The sequence below is a fragment of the Artibeus jamaicensis genome, unplaced genomic scaffold (assembly GCF_021234435.1).
Source record: "Artibeus jamaicensis isolate MK-2021 breed Jamaican fruit bat unplaced genomic scaffold, CSHL_Jam_final scaffold_474, whole genome shotgun sequence".
Taxonomy (NCBI): domain Eukaryota; kingdom Metazoa; phylum Chordata; class Mammalia; order Chiroptera; family Phyllostomidae; genus Artibeus; species Artibeus jamaicensis.
In genome coordinates, this window is record NW_026522046.1 from 17558236 (window position 1) to 17580636 (window position 22401).

Below are 22401 nucleotides of genomic sequence, written 5' to 3' on the forward strand. Positions count from 1 at the left end.
ATTGTTTCTACTAATAAAAGTATATGTAAATACGAGTTAAATCATAATCTTTTAAAAAAGATTTTATTTATTCATTTTTAGAGAGAGGGGAAAAGAAGGAGAAAGAGAAGAAGAGAAACATCATGTGTGGTTGCTTCTCGCACACCCCCTACTGGGGACCTGGCCTTCAACCCAGGCATGTGCTCCAGACTGGGAATTGAACCAGCAACCCTTTGGTTTGCAAGCCATGCTCAATCCACTGAGCTATAGCAGCCAGAACTAAATTCTGATCTTGAATGAGGGTAAAGACAGCAAGAACCAATCAGTAGCCAAGTACTGACTTTACCAAATATTTTTGCTATTTAAAAAATATTTCTCTTCTTTACAAATTAATCAATTCCTTCCATAAGGGTGACTCTACAAACTCTATTTAATTACTTTGGTATAACTAAGGCATGGAGGTGGAGAGTCTCTGGGTTTTCAGTCCTTGCTGCCTTCATTCACACTCAAAGTGTCCCTAACTGCTGCACCACAACAGGTCAAGTGAAGAACTGACAGAAATTAAACTTTAGGCTTCTATTCCTTGAAGCCACTTGGGTCCCCCAGACAAAAACCTACATTTCATGTAACCAGCTTCTTCTATGAACAAGACACTGCATTCTGTCCTTTCAGAAGAACTCCTTGCTTTGCCTTCTTGATTCACCCCATATCAGGCTTCTCTGTCCCATTTAACTGCTCTTTAAATTTACTAGGTACACATGTAAGGTTTTGCATTTATTTGACATCTGAATTCACATGATCTTTTTTGAATTTTTTATACTGTACCTCTATCATTTACATATGTTCTACTCCTAATAATAAAGCTTTCACTATGAAAAAGGTCACTTTAACATAGTCGACATGGCCCACAAAAATCAGTATGTTTTCATTATTGAAAAAGAAGAGGCTTGCTAAATTTAAAGGGGTCTCGAAAGAAATTTATCTAAATCAGAGAAAATAATCATTTGTTGTAGTTTACATGGTTGTCTTTTTTAAATGTCAAACATATATATATGTTAAATATTGTGACAATACTGCCACTGCAAAATATGGTTACCTAAATTTTATTTGGAGAGAACAGAAATGTTTTTAACTTGGGTAAACGAGTCATCTAAAGAAGCCTCTGAAGGATGTTGTGTTAACGAACAACAGTTCCTGACGGCGTCAGTCTCACCTGTCTGGGCATGATCTGCGTGCATGGACGACTGATCCATTGGCATCATTGGTTCCTAAAAACATTTCCAAAGAAACAGTAATCCAGTGGATTCTTTTAAAATCCCAGTATCTCTACAAATCCAGGAACATCATTTTCATGAGACACAGAATATTAAAATTTAAATTTGAAAAAATATAACTTAAGTGACAGTTATATTGCTATATTTAATTTACTTTTGATCTTATTATATGAAACCACATAATACTCCTGTAAATGGGGTAATGTCACATTTTACAGATGATAGAAGAAACACTGAACTAATTTCAGACCTCCAAGTAGAAATCAAAATTAAACACCCGTGTACTCTGACTTCTCTGCTACACAGCCTCATCTTCTTTTGAGCTCCACGTACCCACTTTAAGTCTCTGGCAGGAGTCTCTAGTATTTGACTTCTTTAGCTGAGGCCCAGAGAGAGGCTTCAACATGTCTATCAACCTCTTGAAATTGTATGTATATTTTTGTGGACTTCCTATTTTTCTGCAATTTCTCAAAGATATCAGTGACCCCAAAAAGGATAAGGAATACCTCCTAGAAACTGACTTAATCTACTGCCCATAACCTCAGGATAATGCTAACTCAAACCAAACTGTTACTATTTTATTAATCTTGGACCCAGGTTTAATAAATACCAGCAAAAAAAGATAAACTTCAGAAGGAGCATTAATTTACTACTATAATCTAAAGGCTGCCTTAAAACTAAGCTCATAAATTTTTCAACACGTTTAGCACCCATTCTAAATATAATTACTAACCCTGTCTTTCTTTTCTTTTACATTTATAAACTCACACAAGTCATCCATCACCCAAGAATATGCACACAAATACCTATCAACAGTAACCTGTAGAAATTATGTTCACAATTTTTGGCCTTCTGTTTTTCCTTAAGATTGGATTGTCACCACCCTGATTTGTATAAACCCACTTCTCAGCTTACATGAACTAGCTACATAATTCTAATGCCAAAGAGATACCCCTAATAACCTACTTTCACAATGTTCAAAGAAGTTACTATGAATAAACACGGTATAATCATTCTAGAACAAAATTTACAAAGCTGCATTCAGATCTTTTTAAAAATGCACATTCTTTAACCCAGCAATTTTACTTCTGGATCATTAAGGAAATAAAAGGATTTATTTACCAGAAAGTTCATTTTGATTTTCTTTATAGGAAAATTTAGAAAACTCATGTTTTGATCATGAAGAACAGGTTAAAAAATTAAGGCATAACATATAACAAAATACTTTGCTAAAAATGATAAGGCTATAGATAGCTAAATATAGAAAGATGACCAAATATATTATATTGTTTAGTAAGAAAAATGGGTTAGAAAATAGTATATACGTGATACTGTTTTTGTTAAAAAGCATGTAAAAGAACAAGACACATCCAAATATGTGCCTTCTGATAAACACTTCACTTTCTATAAAGTAGTCTCACAAGGAACCCACAAAATGCAACCCACATGGAAGCATTTTAAATGTTTATGCATATAAATCTATACAGAAAAAGTTCTGGAAAGACATACACAAATGAAAATTACCTTTAGATGGTAGATTTCATGGGGGATTTTTATTTAATTTTTCTTTATTCATTTGTGCTCTCTATTTCTTTCTATAATGAACATGGTTTAATTATGCATTTAAAACAGAGAGTGAAAAACAAAAATTTTAATGCAAAAGCTCCCCAGTAATTTGACTCTTCAAATAGCAAAGGTGAGGACTCCAACTGTTCTCACCTGATCTCTGCTTGGTGTCAGTACTAGAATAATAGAGGTTATGAAACTCGTGAATTTAGCTTAAAGAAGAGAAAACAACCTTTTACATGGCTCTCCCTACATCATCCTGATTCAGACCAGAGGATTCTGTATCAGGCTAAACAGAAAAGTTTACTATATCCTACAAACAAATTTGTAATGACAATTCCCAAATTCACAATGAGCTGGACTGAAAGTATGCTTACACACATTCTGTAACAACACTGTTAAGTTTGATTCCTTAACACACCCTCCTAGTTTAGCCCTTTGTACTAGTAGTGTTATCAAAAATGCTCTATTGAAAATGAAGAGACAACTGTGTCTTACTGGTGGCAAAGAATGGCGCCCACATTCAATTGTGACAAGTTTGTGGCACTTCTTGTGAACCAGGAGTTTGCAGTTGATGCACTTGTATCCCTGGCGTCCAAGTCCCCATATTCGGTCGGTACAGATGGCACAGTGGGCACGCTGGAAAGGGTGATTCAACAGAGTTTAGTAAAAAAAAGGGGGGGGAGGGGGAGTCATAATCTTTCCCCAACAGTTTTCTCCTAAAACAGTGTAAACAAGTTGCTTTCTTCTCCAGCTCAGTTCTCTTCATCATACATGGCTTTTCCTAAACTATGATGGTCCGGGGAAAACAAAAGGAAAAGAGAGCTTGTTTTAAAGAGTTAGTGCAATTTGTGACTATGTTGTTTTCTGCTGTAGTCCAAGAATGTTCAGTCTTCATATAATTAGGTTGAAAGTAATAAAAACAGGAAAAGCCAATTAAAAAACATGGCAGAAAAAGCTATACAAAGGCTCTCAAGCAAAAATAAACATTCCAGACCGTTCAGAGGTCAAACCAAAGCCCTGCTCTCTTAAAAAGCAGTACCTACCTAAAGTGCCTTTTCATTTCAGAGCTTTTTAAATATCAGTGCTACAGGGAGGAAGAATTTAGGAACCTCGGGTGGTGGCTTCTATTTACATTAACAAATTAGAACTAGTTTTAAAATGGTAATGGCAGTCTACAGATTTATGGTTATCAAGAATAGTTAAAACCATGAGCTTCCAGAGATAAACTGCTTTCCAACTTTGGCTCTGCCACTTACTAACTTTGTTATCTTAAGCAAGTTATTTAACTGCCTGTACCTCAGATTCTTCATTTGTAAAATGGAAATATGTAGTACCTATCTCAGGAAGTTGTTGTAAGGATTAAGTGAATTAATCTACGCCAAACACATGGAAAAGTGCCTGGTACAGAGTAAAAGCTAGCTAAGTGTTTGTGGTTATTATTTTCTAAACAGTGAAAATTAAAATTACCTTATTAAATGGTTTGTAAAATAAGCCTTATTTTCTGGGTGTCTTGAATTATATGAAAAAAATCCAAGTGCCTTATAGCTAGGGCACACATATAATTAATAATCATATCAGGAACATTAAAAATGAAAGGAGATTCTATTAAAAATTACCTCAAGAAACCAGTTGTACTGCAAACAAGGGAATGTTAGGTAAACTTACTCCTTTAAAAGGGAATAACAAGACTTTTTTTTCTTTCATAATAGGCAAAAAATAGATATCTCAAATCATCAACATTCAACAAACTAAGGTTTACCCTGTTGAAACGCTTGGCTTGAAAAGTGTGGCCATTTGCACAATAAAGCTTCCTCCAGCGGCGTGCACCTCGGCGGTAGATGGACTCTGAAGAGAGATTAAAAGTTTCAAGAATGAACAACGGTGAACAAAAACCACTTTATTATAATTAAGTCTACAACTTTTTTCATAGTATTGATTGCAAAAAAAATTTACACCAATAAAAAACCTGAAAATGTAAAAAATAAAACAGATTCATCAAGGGACTAGATGAAAATAAAGCCCATGGAGTATAAATGTTTCAATAACTATTATTGCTTTTCTATTTTTTCATTTCCTCCCAACCTCTAATTTAGAAAAAACTTCAAGTCCACAGAGAAATTGAAAGAATAAAGCAATAAACACTTGCATTCCTTACCAAGATTTACCAACTACTAACACTGTACCACATTTTGCTTTCCAATTTTAGTGTATGTGCTACGGAAGAAAGAGCTTGCTTTCCTCTGCACTTACACATCCCCTTTTTTCCTGAATCTCTTAAAAGTAAGTTGCAGATATAACACTTCAACCTTAAATTCCCACTGCCTGAGATTAAAGACATTCCCCCTTATTCCACTTAAGCACAATATTATTACCACATCTTAGAAAATTAAAACTTCCTATTACCTAATATGCAGTTCAGATGCAAATTTCTCTATTTGCCCTCAATGTGTCAATCATAGCTTTCTTTTTTTCTCTGGGTTCTAATCAAGATTCAGGCATTGCATTTGGATGCTATACCTTTTTTGTCTCTTTAATGTATGCTAAAACATTCACTCTGCCTTATTTGTTATTTGTTTTTCATGAAGTAGACTTTTTTTTCTAAGTCTAGGAAGTTGTCTTAAGTCCCACCTTCTAGATCTATCTGCTTCCTCATCAGAGTCAGTATTAAATACTTGGGCAAAAGTAATACACCGGTGCTGTGCATTTCTTACTGCATCACATCAAGGGATACACGAATGTTGGACTGTTGACTCCCATTACTGGTGTTCACTCTGCTAAAGGCAGTGATTGCTAGTTCTCTTTATTATAAAGATACATTTTCTTTTTTCTAAGTACTCTCACAAATACCTAACGGTATTTGTAACCACGAGAATATTTTCTTCCTTAACAACCTTTTATCCAGTGGTTTTTACATGAATACTTTTCCTAAACAAACTAAGAGCTCCCACAAAATCAAATCTACATCACCTGCGTGGTTCTCATTAAATCAACCACTTTTTGATATTTGTGTATGTGTATGTGCACAGTCTATTAGTTATTAATAGTAATATTCCACAATAGTTGTTAATGCTGTGGAAAGATTCCATTAGGTTTGTAAACTCATTTTAAAGCAAATGTAATGCTGAGTTTACCATTTAAAACTAAGATAGAAAAGACCAGCTGAAATGTTCTGAATTAGAAATCTTGAGACAGTATTAAATATAAAACCTTTAATATAGATGTTTTATTTTTAATTATTTATTGTTAGGAGTAACCAGAGCGGAAAGTTACTCTTAACAATATCTTAACCTAAAAGAAATCCTACTTCAGAAGCTTTCGTGAACTACGAATTGATATACTTAAATTTAAACATGTTAATATTGGCTAGATACTAGAAGAGCCAAGAGACCACATTAATGGTTATCAATTTTCCCCACGCTCTAGTTTATTAATATTTACATACTAGGGAAGGAGTGGTATCAAAATCTCCACAAGCAAATTTTAAAGAGGGAAAGTGAGCATGAAATATAGTAAAAAGTTAGGAAATAATATTTTATCTGGCAAGTGTGCTACAGACCCACAATAGATTGGGAGATGCGACTCTGGAGCCAAGATCTGCTCTGATGGCAAGTCTTGCAGGACTTGGACTTGGTTAAGAGAGAACAACTGCCTCTCCAACAGCTCTATGAAGGCAGCATAAACTGACTTTATTCCATCTGCCACTGGGCGTCCAGAGAAATATTCCTAGCTGAGTCCAAATCTAAGTTTTCCACTACTGCTTCAGAGTTCTTCCTATTCCTTATATTTCCCCATTTTCCTATATAGTAGATGGCCCCCATTCAACTCAACATACAAACACCCATGGTTCCTTAATTTTTCCTTTTCACCAAGTTGCGTGAAGTCATAGAGTTAAAAGATAGAACTATTACTTTACTTAATTCAAAACAAAACATTTACCACAATTCCTTCTAAAGTCATGGATATGTGCAGAAACCACAAATAAAAATGAGTTGCCTAATATCCACAATTAAGAAATTATACCATACGTCAAAAGCAATAATCTATGATCATATGTAAGTTTGCATTATTTAAAAAAAAAATTTAGCCCTAGCTGGTGTGGCTCAGGGGATTGAGCGTCAGCCTGCAAACCAAAGGGTCGCCAGTTCAATTCCCAATCAGGGCACATGCCTGGGTTGTGAGCCAGGTCCTCAGTAGGGGGTGTGCTAGAGGCAACCACACATTGATATTTCTCTCCTTCTTTCTCCCTCTCTTCCCCTCTGTCTAAAAATACATAAGATCTTAAAAAATGGTATTTTTTATTTACTGATTTTAGAGAGAGGGAAACAGGGAGGGGAGGAGAGGTGAGAGAGAGAGAGAAACACCGATTTCTTATTCCACTCACCCATGCATTCTCTGGTTGATATTTGTATATGCCCTGAGTGGGAATCAAACCCACAACTTTGGTGTATCAAGACTACATTTCAACAGAGCTAACGGCTACCCAGCCAGGGGCTTAAGCTTGCATATTTAAATTACACCAGGCCAAATAGTTGTTTGACTCTTTTACTTCATTGATTAATTGTATCCAATAGCTTGGATATTCAAAAGAAGATCCTGTAACAATTCCTAAGGATGTATGCTGAAGTATTTAGAGGTAAAGTGTTATGTCAGTTACTTACTCTCAAATGGTATAGCAGAAAAAAAATAAAACAAGTATGTTTCTCAAGTATATACACAGATGCGTATGTGTGCACACATACATACCAATACAGAGATAGAGCAAACACAGAAAATGTTAAAAATTGGTGAATCTAGGCAAAGGATACATGGGTATCTTTGTTTTGAATGTTGTTTCAACTTCTCCATAGGTTTAAACATTTCCAGAATTAAAAACCCAGAAGACATGACTTAAAATTAACTTAATTTTATTTCAAAAGTATAACAGATAATTATGTCAGTGAATTACGACTAAAAACTGCCTTATTTAGATTTGGCAAAGTAGAATTTAGGCAGGTGTTAATATATGCTAAATCAGACTAAAGAATGAAAAAGAAACCAAATGAATTAAAAGTTTTATTTCTAATCTCCTTTCACTTGTGCCATTGTATCATAAATAACTTTATTCAAAGGTGTTAGTAATATAAATACTCACTATCTTCTCCTGGACAGGGCATTCCAGGACGCTCTGGTACACACGGAAATACTAAAATAAAAGAAACAGAAATGAATATAACGTATTTAAAACATATAAATCACACAGAATTTGAAATCCGGGTATCAAAAAATTGATCCAAATTTCAACCCAACTTTCTCTTGACATAAGATAAGTACATATGGTATTACTGTTCTAAAGAGATCCACTTTACCAAGGCTATCTAAAAACAGTTTTCACAACAGTGAGCACCCACAAATAATGAGTAAGAAGCTCAAATCTCACTCCAGTCCCTATTATATCATTAATTATTCTTGCCCTTAGAGAAATCACAATTTCCTTAAATATCTGTTGTAGGGATAAGTGTACTACAATGAAGAATTAAAACTAAATTACAAAAATGCATACACATATGAACATAAGCTTTACAGTTTTTTAAAAGATGTTTTTAAAACATCACCAGAAATAGTGCCAAAACCCCAAAATGTTAAGTTTTATCTTAGGAACTATATATTTATAAACAACGTAATTCAGACCATTTTTAATAAAGAGCTAGAGTACAAAGAAATAGTATGTTTATGAACATTTAGTCAACTATTTGTGGTCTGTGATATACAAAAGGACAAGGTTAAACAAAGAGCACAGAGTTAGGGAAGCACAGTTCCTCACATATTGTATTTTTAAAAGAGGAAATGTAAACTAACTTCTGAAAACAGATCTCTGATATAGTATAAAAAGTATTAAAACTTAAAATAAACTCTTTAATACTATTGATCAATTGTTTCTTTAAACATTCATTGTAATTTTATTTTAAAAAGAGATGACCCCTGAAATGCAAGCCTTCTAAAGTCTGTTAGGATCTTAACAAATTAGATGATGGACCCCTTGGGAGTTACTATGTCAAATTCTGAAGGCAGAAAAAAAGTCAAACTACTATTTTTTCAAAAACACACTGTACAGAAAAGTATAAGGGAATTATAACAAGGTATTGAAATGATTCATTATACTTAGGGGAGATTTATATCTGTTTCTTAAAGAGTTCTCTAGGTCTCCTAAAGCTCCCCAAATGTTCCATGAAAAACTGCCATGTACTGCAATGCAATGCAGTACATTACGTGAGTTCTACGTGAGCTGAAAAACAGGAGTGGCATGGCTGAATGACAAGAACACAGATCTGGAATCGGAATTCCTAGATTTACAACCCAAGCCCACATCGTACATGGTGTACACGTCTATAGTTACATGGTGGCTGAGTTTGGGTCTCCTCTCCTATACCCCCACCTACCTCTCAGGCTTGCTGAACTTTAACACCCTAATGTCTACAATAACTATGTAAATAGTTTCACTGTTACCCCTTAAACAAAAGAAAGGACATTTCAGATATCTTACTTTTAGAGCTCATTATTTGCATAAATTGCAAAACTGCAAGGGGATGCAAGGTGGAACTGGGCTCTCAATTCTTAACCTCTATCCTAAAGTTTGTTGTGAAACACTAATTTTTAATATTTATGGAGGCATACACAAATAACAAATTTCCCAAGATTAAGAAAGAGATTGATTTTGTCTTCTTTAGCAGTTGAGGAACTACTGAATAAGGGGAATCATATAGAGACAAGGGATAGAGATTAAGAAAATGACATAAGTATTATGTTTTAAATTGTCAAGAACATACGGTTATTTTTTTTCTGAGTTATTGCTCTAGAAGAGTATGACACGATTAATCCTTTACCATGAATCAGGAGTTCAGAATCCTTGTTTAGCTCATAAAGTCTAAAGGCTTCTTCTAACTCCAACTGAGATGACACTGTACACGGGTCTCCTACAAAACATAAAAAGCAAAGCAAAGCTCACTTTTTAAATCCTGCAAATGTGAGATTAATAAACAATGTCTGTTACACAAAATCTTGAGGAATTACATATATGTGCATGGAAAAGTATTTGACAAGGACAAATCTTTAGATATTTATTTAGACAATTCTATTTTCTAAAGTAGGTAATATAATTTCCACTTCTATTTCTACAAAATATTACAAGGTTTGTAGATAACCAATTTTATGTAAACCGATTTGTATAAACCCATTTCATTCTCAATAATGTACATATTCAAAATACAGCAAACACATTCTACCACTGACCACCTTGTCGATTGCCCCTGCAATATGACTAATGGCCAGAGACAAGCTTCCTGTTACCTGTTTCTTTAAAAGAGTAAGTAAAAGTAGTTCCATTTCCATAATACAGTCTGTTAGAGGTCTCCATGTCATCATTTTGTCAAATTCTTCCTTTCTTCCTTTCACCTGCTCAGGAGACTCACAGAAAGGAGGTGCGGCTAACAAGGCACTCTGGACTGAAGAGCAGTCCTATCTGAGCCTTTACATGTCCGTGTATAGATTTAGAAAACTTATACACAGAGGGGAAGGGAGAAAAACCCCTCCCTTAGTCACCCAGCCAAAAAACTGAATCATCCCCGGCAATCAATAAGACGACACATTTCTTCGTAGGATGGCATTCCTGGGTGAAAAGTCATTTTGCACATAGTTAGGGCCCAAGCTGGGCCCTCAACGCTGCTATTCTTTTGATCACTCCTGTGGGTACACCAAAAGTTACCACGCACTAGATGGCACCAACCCTGTCCAAACCTCAGTCCCTCCGTGCAGAGAACTTGTTGCAGTGCATGAGAGAGAAAAACAAAGTCGTCTTGCTATCTCAAAGAAATGAGGGTGTCTGTTCTGTTCTCTAACTTGGCTACTTCCTCTGTCTTCTCTGGGTATTATTCCATTAGTTTTCCTTAGTTCCAATTTTTATTTTGGCTTTCCTTCCACAGCTCTTCTCAGGCAAAGGCATATTTGATTCTCCCTCTCAAAAACCTCTCTCCCACCCAAGAAGCATCAAAAATCTCTCAAAGTGGTGTCCTGCAGTACTTTGCACCCGGGATTTCTCCCAGGCTCCAGATCTCATCTCCTCATGAGACTTCCGCAAATTACTTGTTTAAGCTTCAATTTTCTCCTATGTAAAAATGAGGGCTATTAGCTATACAGTAAGCATGATGGGAATACTAAAGATCACATATTTAAAGTGACTCAGAGTATGCTTGATCCAGCAAGGATATGGCTTTTGTTATTGCACTTTGATCAAAAGCCATAAACAGAATTAACTATTGTTAAAGGTGTCATTATAACCATATTTTAAAATATCAATCTTTCCTTTTTGCTAGACATTGCCTTTTTGCCAGATGAGTATCTACTTGTTGCTGGTTGAAACTTGTACCCACTTTTAATTTTATACCTAGAGACTGATACTTCTGAATAACCACAAGTAAGTGTGGAAATAAAAGTTAATAACTGACATTACATATATTCAAATCTATTTTGTTTTTATTAGACTGAATGTTTTCGGTTCAAGTATTACCTTTTGGGCCAACTGTTTAATGCCTGATAAAGCAGGACACATTACTCAGAAGTAAAACATTCCAGAGAGTCATCATGAAGGAAAGATGAAAGGAAAAGCCATTTCTTAAAGCCCACTCTACTACTAAAATCTGAATTCACATCCTAAAACAGTGATATCTGCTCAGTTCAACGAATTTCATGATAATGAAATCTGTACATTAGCCAGAAGAACTGGTCTTTTTTCAGTGTATCTACATTTTCTTCTCACAAATAAAAGGAAAAAAGCAAATCAGAGCACTGGACCTCAAAATGTTTCATAACTATGCAATATCCAATTATTTATGAGGTAACCTGACAACATGCAGAACATGAAACATAGATAACTCTAGTTACATTAGTTATTTCAACATGTGACTGAACTCAGTGCCCCGCCTTTCAGAATCAACATAGCCTAAAACCAAGGTTGGTGACCTTTCACATTTGACTGAGACAGCACCACCCAAGGCCCCTCCCTCCCTGATGTTTAAGCCTGCCAGGGGTTTACAGAATGAGTGTCTGTTCCTACCGGGACCTTTCCATTGCATCTGGACATCGGATTCAGAACACTACACACCATTTGCAAAAGTCATTGCACTCCCTACTCTAAAGGGCTCTGTTGCTTAAAATACAGATTTGTAAAAATTCTCTGAGGATGCTATGGTGTTTAGGTGGTAATCCTTTCAATATTGGGCCCTATCATAATAGTAATGGATTCCTGGCTTCTTACTACCTTTTTTCTGGGAGGTGGAAATCAGTGGTTAAAGAAGCACATGCTATCTTATCAAGCTATCCACCCTCAACTTCCACTTTTGGAGAAGATGAAATAATGGGAACTGGTGTTAACCCTCCAACTCGAACAACCGAAAAACTAGACAAAACAAATTTTAAAAATGACTAAAGATATTGGAAATCAAGCAACAAAGAATTAACTGTTACCAAGTAACTTAAATGCATTCTGGAAAAAAGCTCAAAAATATTTACAAGAATACAAAAATATTCAATACCCAATAAGGCGAAAGTCACAATGCCCAGAATCTAATACAATATAACCAGGCATGTGAAGAAGCAAGAAAATGACCCATAACAGGAGAAAAATGAATCAACTTGAAATGACCCTGAATTGACACAGAACAAGGAATCTGTAGACATGGAAATTAAGAGTTATTATAATTATATCCAATATGTTTAAGAATCTAGAAGCATTGAGTATGTTAAGGAAACATGGAAATATTTTAAAAGACCCAAATGGAACACCTAGAAAAACTATGTCTACAATGAAAAAAATTACCAGATAGGATTTATGGCAGATTAGACACTACAGAAGAAAAGTTTAGTGATTTTGAATTCACATCAATAAAAGTTTCCAAAATGAAATGCAGAAAAAAAGACTGAAAAATGAACAGCATTACTGAGCTTTACAACATCAAGAAGCCTAATATGCACATAACTGAACTCTATAAAGGAGGGTGTGGTAACAGAAAACACAATTTTGAAGAGACAACGGCCGAAAATTTTCCAAATGTGATAAAAAGTATAAACCCGTGGATCTAAGAAGCTCAACAAATGACAAGACAAGAAACATGAAGAATACTAAAGTAGGACTATCATTATTAAATTGCTTAAATCCAGTGATAAAGAGAAAAATCTTAAAAGCAGCCAAAGAGACACATTACATTCAGAGAAACAAAGACAAAGTTCACAGCAAATTTTGTATCAGAAACAAGGCAAGATAGAAGACAGTTTACTGAACGACAAAACACTCAACCTAAAATTATTTACTTGGGAAAATTATCTTTCAAAATTAAAGATGACCTAGAGACAAATTCCGAGACAGAAACTCATAGAGACAGTAAATATAAGGGAGGTTACCAGGAGCTAGAAGGGAAGGAGTAAGGAGTTACTGTTTAATGGGTAGTTTTCCGTTTGGATGATAAAAAACTTCTGGAAATGGGTAGTAAGGATGGTTGCAAAACAATGTAAACATTGTTTACAGCACAATGTAAACAATGTGCTTAATGTCATTGACTTGTACACTTAAACAAGGTTAAAATGGTAAATTTTATGTTACATATATTTCGCCACAATAAAAACAGAATTTTTAAAAAGGAGTATTCTAGTTCTCATTCCACATGAATCCAAGTCAAGAGATAATGCCCAGTCAAAAAAAAGGAAATTTCAGAAGTATATGCTTAATAATGGCATTTATATGAATTTAAAAGCACATAAAAACACTATAATTTGTCGCCCTGACTGGTATGGCTCATTGGTTGGGCGTCATCCCACAAACCAAAAGGTCACCAGTTTGATTCCCAATCAGGGCACATGCCCAGGTTGTGGGTTCAGTCCCTGGTTGGGGTGTGTATGAGAGGCAATGATCAATGTTCTCCTCCCTCCCCCTCTCCTAAGATAAATCAATAGCCCTGGCTGGTGTAGCTCAGTGGACTAAGCACGGGCTGTGAACCATAGGACTGCCAGTTTGATTTCCAGTCAGAGCACATGCCTGGGTTGCGAGCCAGGTCCCCAGTGGGGGCCAAGTGAGAGGTAACCACACATGGATGTTTGTCTCCCTTTCTTTCTCCCTTCCTCTACTGCTAAATAAATAAACACTTTTTTAAAAAGGCACTTAAAAATAAATATTTTTTAAAAAAGAAAACACTACACTTTGTCATTTATATACATAGAGTAGTGACAGAAAGCAGATCAGTAGTTGCCTGGCAATGCAGGGATGAGTAAAAGAACAGTTTGGGAAGGGATACATACAATGCAAGTGGAGATGGGATGCTCACGGGAAGGGCAGACCTTCCCAAAACCAGAGCACAAGCTGAGCCTGGGAGCTCCAGTGCCCCATCAGGCTCCCACAGCCTCTCTTGCCTCACCTCTCAACCCAGCCCCACCCACTACTACAAGGGGTTCCTCCCAAGTGGGCTTTAGTCTGACCCTTTTGCCTTTCAGGCATTTACACAGCCTGGTGTATAAATGGTAGCAGCCAGAAATTACTGGGCAGAACAATGTCCAGAGCACAGAGGAGCAAAGGCTAGACCTAAAAGTGCTTGAGGACTTTTTCTAAACAAGCTGCCTTCTGCGTGGGGTACTCTATGCCTGAGAGTATATAGGAAGATTTTCCAGGGGCCACCAGGCAACAGACAGTTTTTAAAAAGTATCAATTTCCAGATCCATAACTTCCATATAAACTCCTTTCTAAACACCATCTGCCTGAGAATGTGCCTGCGGTGCAGTACCACACCTCATCTTTCCCCAAATTTCTTTCCCTATTTTATAGAAAATAAGCATATATACCTACCATATAATATATGCCCACACAAAAACTTGTAAATGATCACCAAAGCACTTTTATTTGTAATAGCCAAAAAATGGAAACAACCTCAATATCCATCAACAGATGAATGGATAAACAAATTGTGGTATAGCCACATGATGAAATACTACTCATCAATAAAAAGGAATAAACAAATGTAATAACTTCTTTCACTCAGTAATTATACTGAGTGAAAACAAATATAATTACTTCTTTCACTCCGTAATTATGCTGAGTGAAAGAAGCCTGACCCAAAAAAAAGAGAGGGAGAGAGAGTACATGCTATATGATTTTGTTCCTATAACTCTAGAAAATGCAAACTAATCTATAGCAAGAGAAGGCAGATCAGTGGTTGCGTGGGATGCAGGGGTAGGACTGAGGAATTGCAAAGCACAAGGAAATGTCTGGGTTACTGGATATGTTCCATATCTTGCTGTGATAAAGATTTTCTAGGTGTCAAAACCCATCAAATTGTACACTTTTAAATGTATAGTTTGTTGGATGTCAATTATACCTCAATAAAGCCTTTCTATTTTTTCATTTTTAAATTAAATTTATTGGGGTGACATTAGTAAATAAAATTATATAGGTTTCAAGTAGATGATTCAATGCCACATCATTTGCATGTTACATTGTGTGCCCACCACCCAATAAAGCCATTTCAAAAAAAGATGAAATAAAGACATGAAAAAGTTGAAAGAATTCACCCATAAGCCTCCACTGTAAGAAATGTTAAAGGAGGCAGGGAGAAAATACGAGTTATGAAGCAAGATTGGCTCATGAGTACTTAGATGTTTTTTTCTTATTGATGTTGATTTTCATGGTTTAATTTTCAGGTTTGGAGCCATAGTACTGCTAACAAAGTAACTGAAATAGCACTGACTATGCATTCAGTCAAAAAGCTTTTCCCTTGCCGACATGACTACCACAGTTAGTATACAGTGTGGGGTGATGAAGTATGAAGAACGATCTGTTTTTTTTAGTTATTAACACACCACCTAAAATTATGCCAGACTAAAGATGTTTAGAAAATATCACATAAAAGAAGTATGTTCCTTACCATCCTAAACACAGTTTTGTTACATCTTGGCACTCAATTTCTTCCCCTATTAACACATCAGTTTCAGAATGCAAGCCAAGAAGTTTAACCTCCTGGAATTCGGAAAAATCCGTACTCTTCATGCCAAAGAATGTGTATGTTCATTTTAAATTTCCATGAATCTAGTTTTTCAAAACCAATAGGACATGAATTTAAAGAGCTAAATCCAAATAATACCTTCTCTCACTCTGCAAATCATTTTCAGCTTTTCCCCTCACATAGTCTTTTATGGGGTATAAAAAAGAGAATTCACATATGTTAGTGGTAAAAAGTATAACAAAAGTCCAATATTTTTGGACACATACCACTTCAGGAAATTTACCCTACAGATAATACAGTACAGGTGCCCCCAAATTATATGCACAAAGATATTTCTGCACTAGTATTTTTGATAGTTAAATTACAAACAATCCAAATACCCATCAAAGGGGAATTGGTTAAATAAATTAGGGTACAACCATATCATATAATACCACAAACATTTAAGAGAAACATGATAAACCTTTGTGCACTAATGAGAAAAATATCCACCAGATGTTAAGTGAAAAGGCAAGTTAAATAAGAGCTTGTACAATATCAGTCCACTGAGAAAGAAAAAAATTGTTACCATGTCCCTTCTAGTTGTGTATTCATAGAAACATACATCATCAATTTGTTTATCGCAGCTACTTCTGGGTATCTGAGGATTCCCAGAGATACTTTTTCCTTCGTAAGTCAGTATTTTTGTAAAAAGCATGATTATTCTTAATAAAAAGTTTACTAAAAGACAAAATATCCAAAGGCCCCTTTCTAGTAAAAGAGAAATGACAGGAAAAAAAAACATGATGAAATTTAAACCAGGTATTGAGACCATGAAATAGAAATGTAGAAAATGCTGTTAGGTTGTAATATAAAAAGTACATCCTTAAGGAAAAATGGCCACAATTAAAGTACGATAAACTAAAAAATCACATTATCATCCTCTGCCCCATGCTCTCTCACAGACTGCAAGAAAGGGGGGTATTATGATTGTTACAAAATTACTATTCATTCTAAAATCTTTAGTTACATTAAGCAAACCGGTTTTCCCGCATGTTCATCAAAACAAATCGGTAAGTGGTTTTGGACACAAGGAAAAAGGGCGGCTGTCTTAAATCTGTTTAAAGAAACGAGTAAGCTTATGGTCTTTATTTGCTCTAATATAAAATCCCACAATAACAAGTTTAGCTTTTAGAACAGTGTTTCTCATAAACCAGGGAAATAAAATTATAGTTCTGTCCTCCACTGATCCTAGAGAAATGCCTACGTGGCTAAAAACAAAGGACAAAATTACAACTGAAAAATAATTGCAAGGAACTTAAATAATTACTACTGGCTCTGTATGCCTAAAATTAAGAAAAGACTAGTATCAGGATTAACCAGGGTAAGAAGGGAATCAACAGACCTTAATGGAAAGTTTAACTTTTTACTTAAATGAGGCAAAGGCTACAGTTTCGTTGTTTTCTTCCAGAAAATGAAGACATTTAACAGCTATTTACAGAGAAAAACTATGAAGTGCATTATAAAAGATAATTTCACTAGATAGTTAAATTCATTATGTGACTGTTAATTAAAATATGCAATTACAAAGAAAAAACAGAATTCACTGCTACTCCCAATGCCAAAATCTCCAATAACAGACATAAAACTACACTGTGGAAAGGCTTGATGTTAACATTTCATACAACTTACAGTTTTTTGGTGCACACTATTACTGAGTACTGCTCTAAGCACTGGAGTTCCACAGTGAAAGACATGGTCTCATGGAGCTTACATTCTACCATACAAATAAGAGGCAAAGTGAGTAAGGGTAAAAGGCTTCTCGGAGGACATGACATTTGAGTTAAGACCCGAAAAGAGACAGCCATGTGACAATCTGGAAAAAGAACTCTTCAGGCAAAGATAATACAAAGCATAAGGATACTATAAGATATTTTAATGGAATGTCAATTTTTTAAATGAGATATTTAGTGGTTCCTATGTGCACTACAATTTGAAAACTACTGATTGTGAAACCTCTAAATGGCAAAGAAACAACATGAAATGATCAGAACAGGATTAAAATGAAAATAACAATGGCTCATGGTAAGACTCAGTTTATTGATACTAATTATATTCTATGCATATGCTAAATTATACAGTCTCATTTTTGGGCTGAAGATATACTGTAAGTTATGCACACCATTTTTAATTAACAATATTTAAACTACCCTTGTGATAGAACAGGTCAAAACGTGGTTGAAAAGATAAAGATACTCAGTTTTACTTTTAAATAACACAAAATTTAAAATACCAAGCTAGCATTTCACTTATTAGATTTTAAAAACTGTGAAGGACTCATAATACCTGGGGATGGCAAGGGCAAAGTGAAGGGATGCTCTCGTCCAGTGTAGGTGTGCCACAAAGTGGCAGCAAACTCACTGCCTACCAAATTTATGCTGTGCATACTCTGTGCATTTGCTACACAGAGAATCCCATACAACAGCACAAAACTACATATAGAAACATGTGGTACATACTGCTCCATGTAGTAAAAAACTGGAAATTATCCAAATGTCCATCAATAAGGGGTTAAATAAATAAATCATAAAATATCTGCACTATGAAATACTATGCAGTGTTTAAAAAGGTAACGGTGAAAACTGATGCACAATGAAATGAAAAAACGTCCAATACACTACATAAAAGGAATATATTGATTAACAGTTTGTATACGATACATTTTGTTTTAAAAAGTGTTTATCAACAATGCACAAAAATAAGCATATTTGTGTACGTATGCTTATACAAATATGTAATTTGTGTATGTAAGCATACACAAATTTGTGTATTGAAAATATCTTATTTTTTGCCCTGGCTGGTGTAGCTCAGTGGATTGAGCACGGGCCTGTGAAGCAAAGGGTCACTGGTTTGGTTCCCAGTCAGGGCATGTGCTTGGGTTGCAGGCCAGGTCCCCAGTAGGGGACACATGAGAGGCAACCACACATTGATTTTTCTCTCCCACTCTTTCTCCTTCCCTTCCCCTCTCTAAAAAAATAATAATAATAAATATTTTAAAAAGAAAATATTTATTTTCAATACCAGTGGTTTCCTCTGGGGAAAGAGCAAAGGATGAGGGACTGGGACTGGTGAGGGAGGACAGAAGCAAAAGAGCAAAGATGTCTAAATTTCATAAACATCTGTGCTACTTTTTTTCCCCAAACAGTGAACATAGATTACTTTAGAGGAACTTTAAAAATGTCTTTAAAAAGTGAAAATTGGTGTGAACTTATCTGTAGCTTGGAGCTAGAATACAATCTTCCCAGGGCTCCTCATATCAGGGAACATAGAAATGGCCCCAGATATTGAGCTGAATATTATAATAACATTCCTTAAGTGAAATTCCATTCATATTACAATTAACAGAAAACCACTATACAAACTATTATATCAGGGTATCTTTTAACTATACTTCAAGGACATTCTATCATATAAAATAAAGTCTAATGTGGTTTGCAAAACCTGCAGAGTTCCAAACCTCTCAACATTTAATATTCGTGCAACTCACCTGTAGATTCTGTTAAAATGAAGATTCTGATTCAGTGGTTTGTGATGGGGCCTGAGATTCCCTTTCCAGCAAGTTCCACAGACCACATACCTCACTGCTCTCCAAACTTTAAGTGAATTGCTGCTTTTCCCCACATGCCATGTTATTTATACCTCTGTACCTTTTTATATCTTACTCTTCATTATTAAATGGTTTTCCCCTCACCTCCTCCAATTAAAAAACCTTTACCCTGTGTTATAGTGTAGTTCAAACAACACAGATACTTCAGCCATTTTAGATGCTGCTTCTTTTGTATTCCAAGGCCCCTGTGCATTTATGCTGAACTTACCATATTTGTTATTCCTATGACCATCTCCCTATGAGACTCTGCGTCTGGGGATAGAAAATACCTATCCTTGGTACACAGATATTCAATCAGTGCTTCCTGAGTACAAGCCAGCAAGGTACAGAGTTTCTGCCACCATCTTTGAAAGAATGTTTGTCACAATACTTTTATTCCATTATATTTTCTTTAAAGTAATATTCAGTAAAAAAAAAACCCACTGTCAAATTATTGAAGGTCTGTTAAAATATAAGACAACACATTCAAATTTAAAGTAAAATATAATACTATTTGATGACAAGTTTATCTTATTGCTGGAAAAAAGGTCACACTAATTTCACTGTATTTTAAGGTAAAAAGGGCAAAACAAACATCGTATCCTTTGGTTTCTTTCAATTTAAATAAAGAAAAATAAGAATGGCATCAAATTTCTAGTATACCTTTTTCCCCCTTAAATAAATTAGGACTTCTATTCTACTTTAAAAACAAATGACAGAATAGTATCTTACAGCAAACGCTCACACTTGGAGCCCTCTCATTACCACTCACCTTCCTCATCGATCCATTTCATGGTGAAAAGCTGTTCATTGTCAAAAGAACACATGTCTCGAACCTCACTGCAAAGGCCCTCAAAGGAGATGGATGGTTCAAAATGTGTGATCATGATATCCCTGAAAGAGAAAAGGAGTTCTGAGTTTGAGAATGACTACAATGAGTAACACTCCACACATTGCTGATGCCAGACAATTTGACGGACTTTAGCTATTTTGTGTGCGCATCAGCATGTACTGCTCCCAGCAAACTCACGCTGTCAAGTAAAATTAAATTGGTGAGAAGCCTCAATTTAATATCCACCTAACTGCTCTCACAGATGGTAGTCTCGTCTTTGCTTTCATGTTCATCTTCAGAAGATCATTCTTTTATTAGGCATTGCACTCCCTAGATGAATAGCTTCTGCCTTATACTTAACAGAAAACAGTTCCAATCACTAACTAGTGCCAGCTCTCTTTCTCTCAAAAAGTCTACACTTTGAATAAGAGACGGCCCTTCAATAATTTGACAAAGATCTGTCATGTCCTTCCTCAGCCCTAACTTCCACAGGTTAACCCCCCAGAAGACTGTCGACCATTCCTTCTCTAGCATGATTTTTTTAGATCTCACATCTTGGTGTTCACCTTCTTCCAAAAAAATTCCCATCTGTCCAAACTGGTTTTTTAATGATCCATATTTTAAGGGAGATGCCCCCCAAAACATAAGAATAGACATAAATGTGTAAGCAACTGTCCGTAAGCCCACCTAGCTGCTACTCTGATAACACTTCAACGGGAACAGAACACTTTAGAGAGGGAGCCTGGGTTTCCTTCCAGGAACCACGAGAAGCCTCCATATGATACAATCATGCAGTAGCCAGTCACAGTCATCCTTCCAAAGGTACCGTAAGTTAAACAGATGGAATGACTCAAATTTAACACATATAACGATCTCTGTGTCACACTGTTCTAAAAACGAATGCTTTTCCAAAAATGCATGTGGTTTGTGTCCTTCCTCTGTTTTAAACTCTTCAACAAATGCCTTTCATATCTCATGCAGAGTGAAATCCAAGTCCCTAGCAGCCTACAAGTCCCTGCGTGAACTGGCCCTGGCTACCTCTTCTACCACCTGACGGATAAACCAACGTTTAAAGTCTATCCCTTGTCCTATCTACAATGTAATCTTGGTAAAAGTTCATTACATTCCTAGTGGCCAATATAGTGCCTAGCACAGAATGGTCACTCGGTAAGTTATATTTTGAGGAAACAAAGAAAATGACACTGTGTTAAGAACTATGAACAAACACAGGTTACTTGAAACACAGAGCAGAGATTTAAAATTTTAAATTTTAGTCATCTGCAAAAAAAATTAAAACTGCAATCTTAGGGGCTACTGAAAGTAAACAGGAGATGTAAAGCAGATGACTAAATTTGGTAAAGCAGTTGACTAAATTTAAATTTTTAGTCACCTGTAAAAAAAATTAAAACTGCAATCTTAGGGGCTACTGAAAGTAAACAGGAGATGAACAATACGAACAGTTGACTAAATTTAAATTTTTAGTCACCTGTAAAAAAAATTAAAACTGCAATCTTAGGGGCTACTGAAAGTAAACAGAGAGCCAAGCATAGAGACTGAATGGCCTTTTCTTGATAGTCACTCTCCTCCTAAGCATCTCATGGTTTTCTGCCCCTGACTCTTGGCTTTCGTAGCAGTATGCTTCTCTGGCTCTCTTTCTACTATTCTGAACACTTAAGTCTTCCTTTGTCTTCAATCACAGGACATCCTTTCTCCCAACTCTCATAGTCATTCATTCACTTATTCATTCTCTCTCTGAAGTCTACTTCACATTTAATCTACTTCTATTATCTCGATGTAGGGGTCTCCTAAATCCGTAATTCCAATGGGGTATTTAAGATTCTTGATAATCTGGTACTAATTTCTATTCTCAACTTTACGCCATCATTCCCAACACAAACACTCTGCTGCAGGCATCTGGTTTAACTCACAGTCCTTACACACAAGGCCTTGATGACCCAAGCTTTAATCTTCCCTAGTTTAAGGTTCAGTTTATGAAGATGGGGGGAGATCCATCTTAACAGGCACTTCAACATCAACTTCCATTAAACTTTCTTCAACCGAACAAGCCCTCTAGCCTACACTTCTAAACCTGTCTAACATGTACCTGAT

At 35.6% G+C, this 22401-nt stretch overlaps 1 protein-coding gene across 1 annotated transcript in view; it reads right to left on the reverse strand.

Moving 5' to 3' along the window:
* The window catches only part of PRKCI (protein kinase C iota), a 65982-nt gene that overhangs the window by 28754 nt on the left and 14827 nt on the right, over window positions 1-22401 (reverse strand). Inside the window, exons 2-7 of the mRNA XM_037137491.2 lie at window positions 20233-20354; window positions 9683-9772; window positions 7954-8004; window positions 4582-4667; window positions 3318-3458; window positions 1193-1247 (exon numbers count right to left, since the gene is read on the reverse strand). Coding sequence (XP_036993386.1) covers window positions 1193-1247; window positions 3318-3458; window positions 4582-4667; window positions 7954-8004; window positions 9683-9772; window positions 20233-20354 — 545 coding nt within the window. The remainder of the gene's footprint in view (window positions 1-1192; window positions 1248-3317; window positions 3459-4581; window positions 4668-7953; window positions 8005-9682; window positions 9773-20232; window positions 20355-22401) is intronic.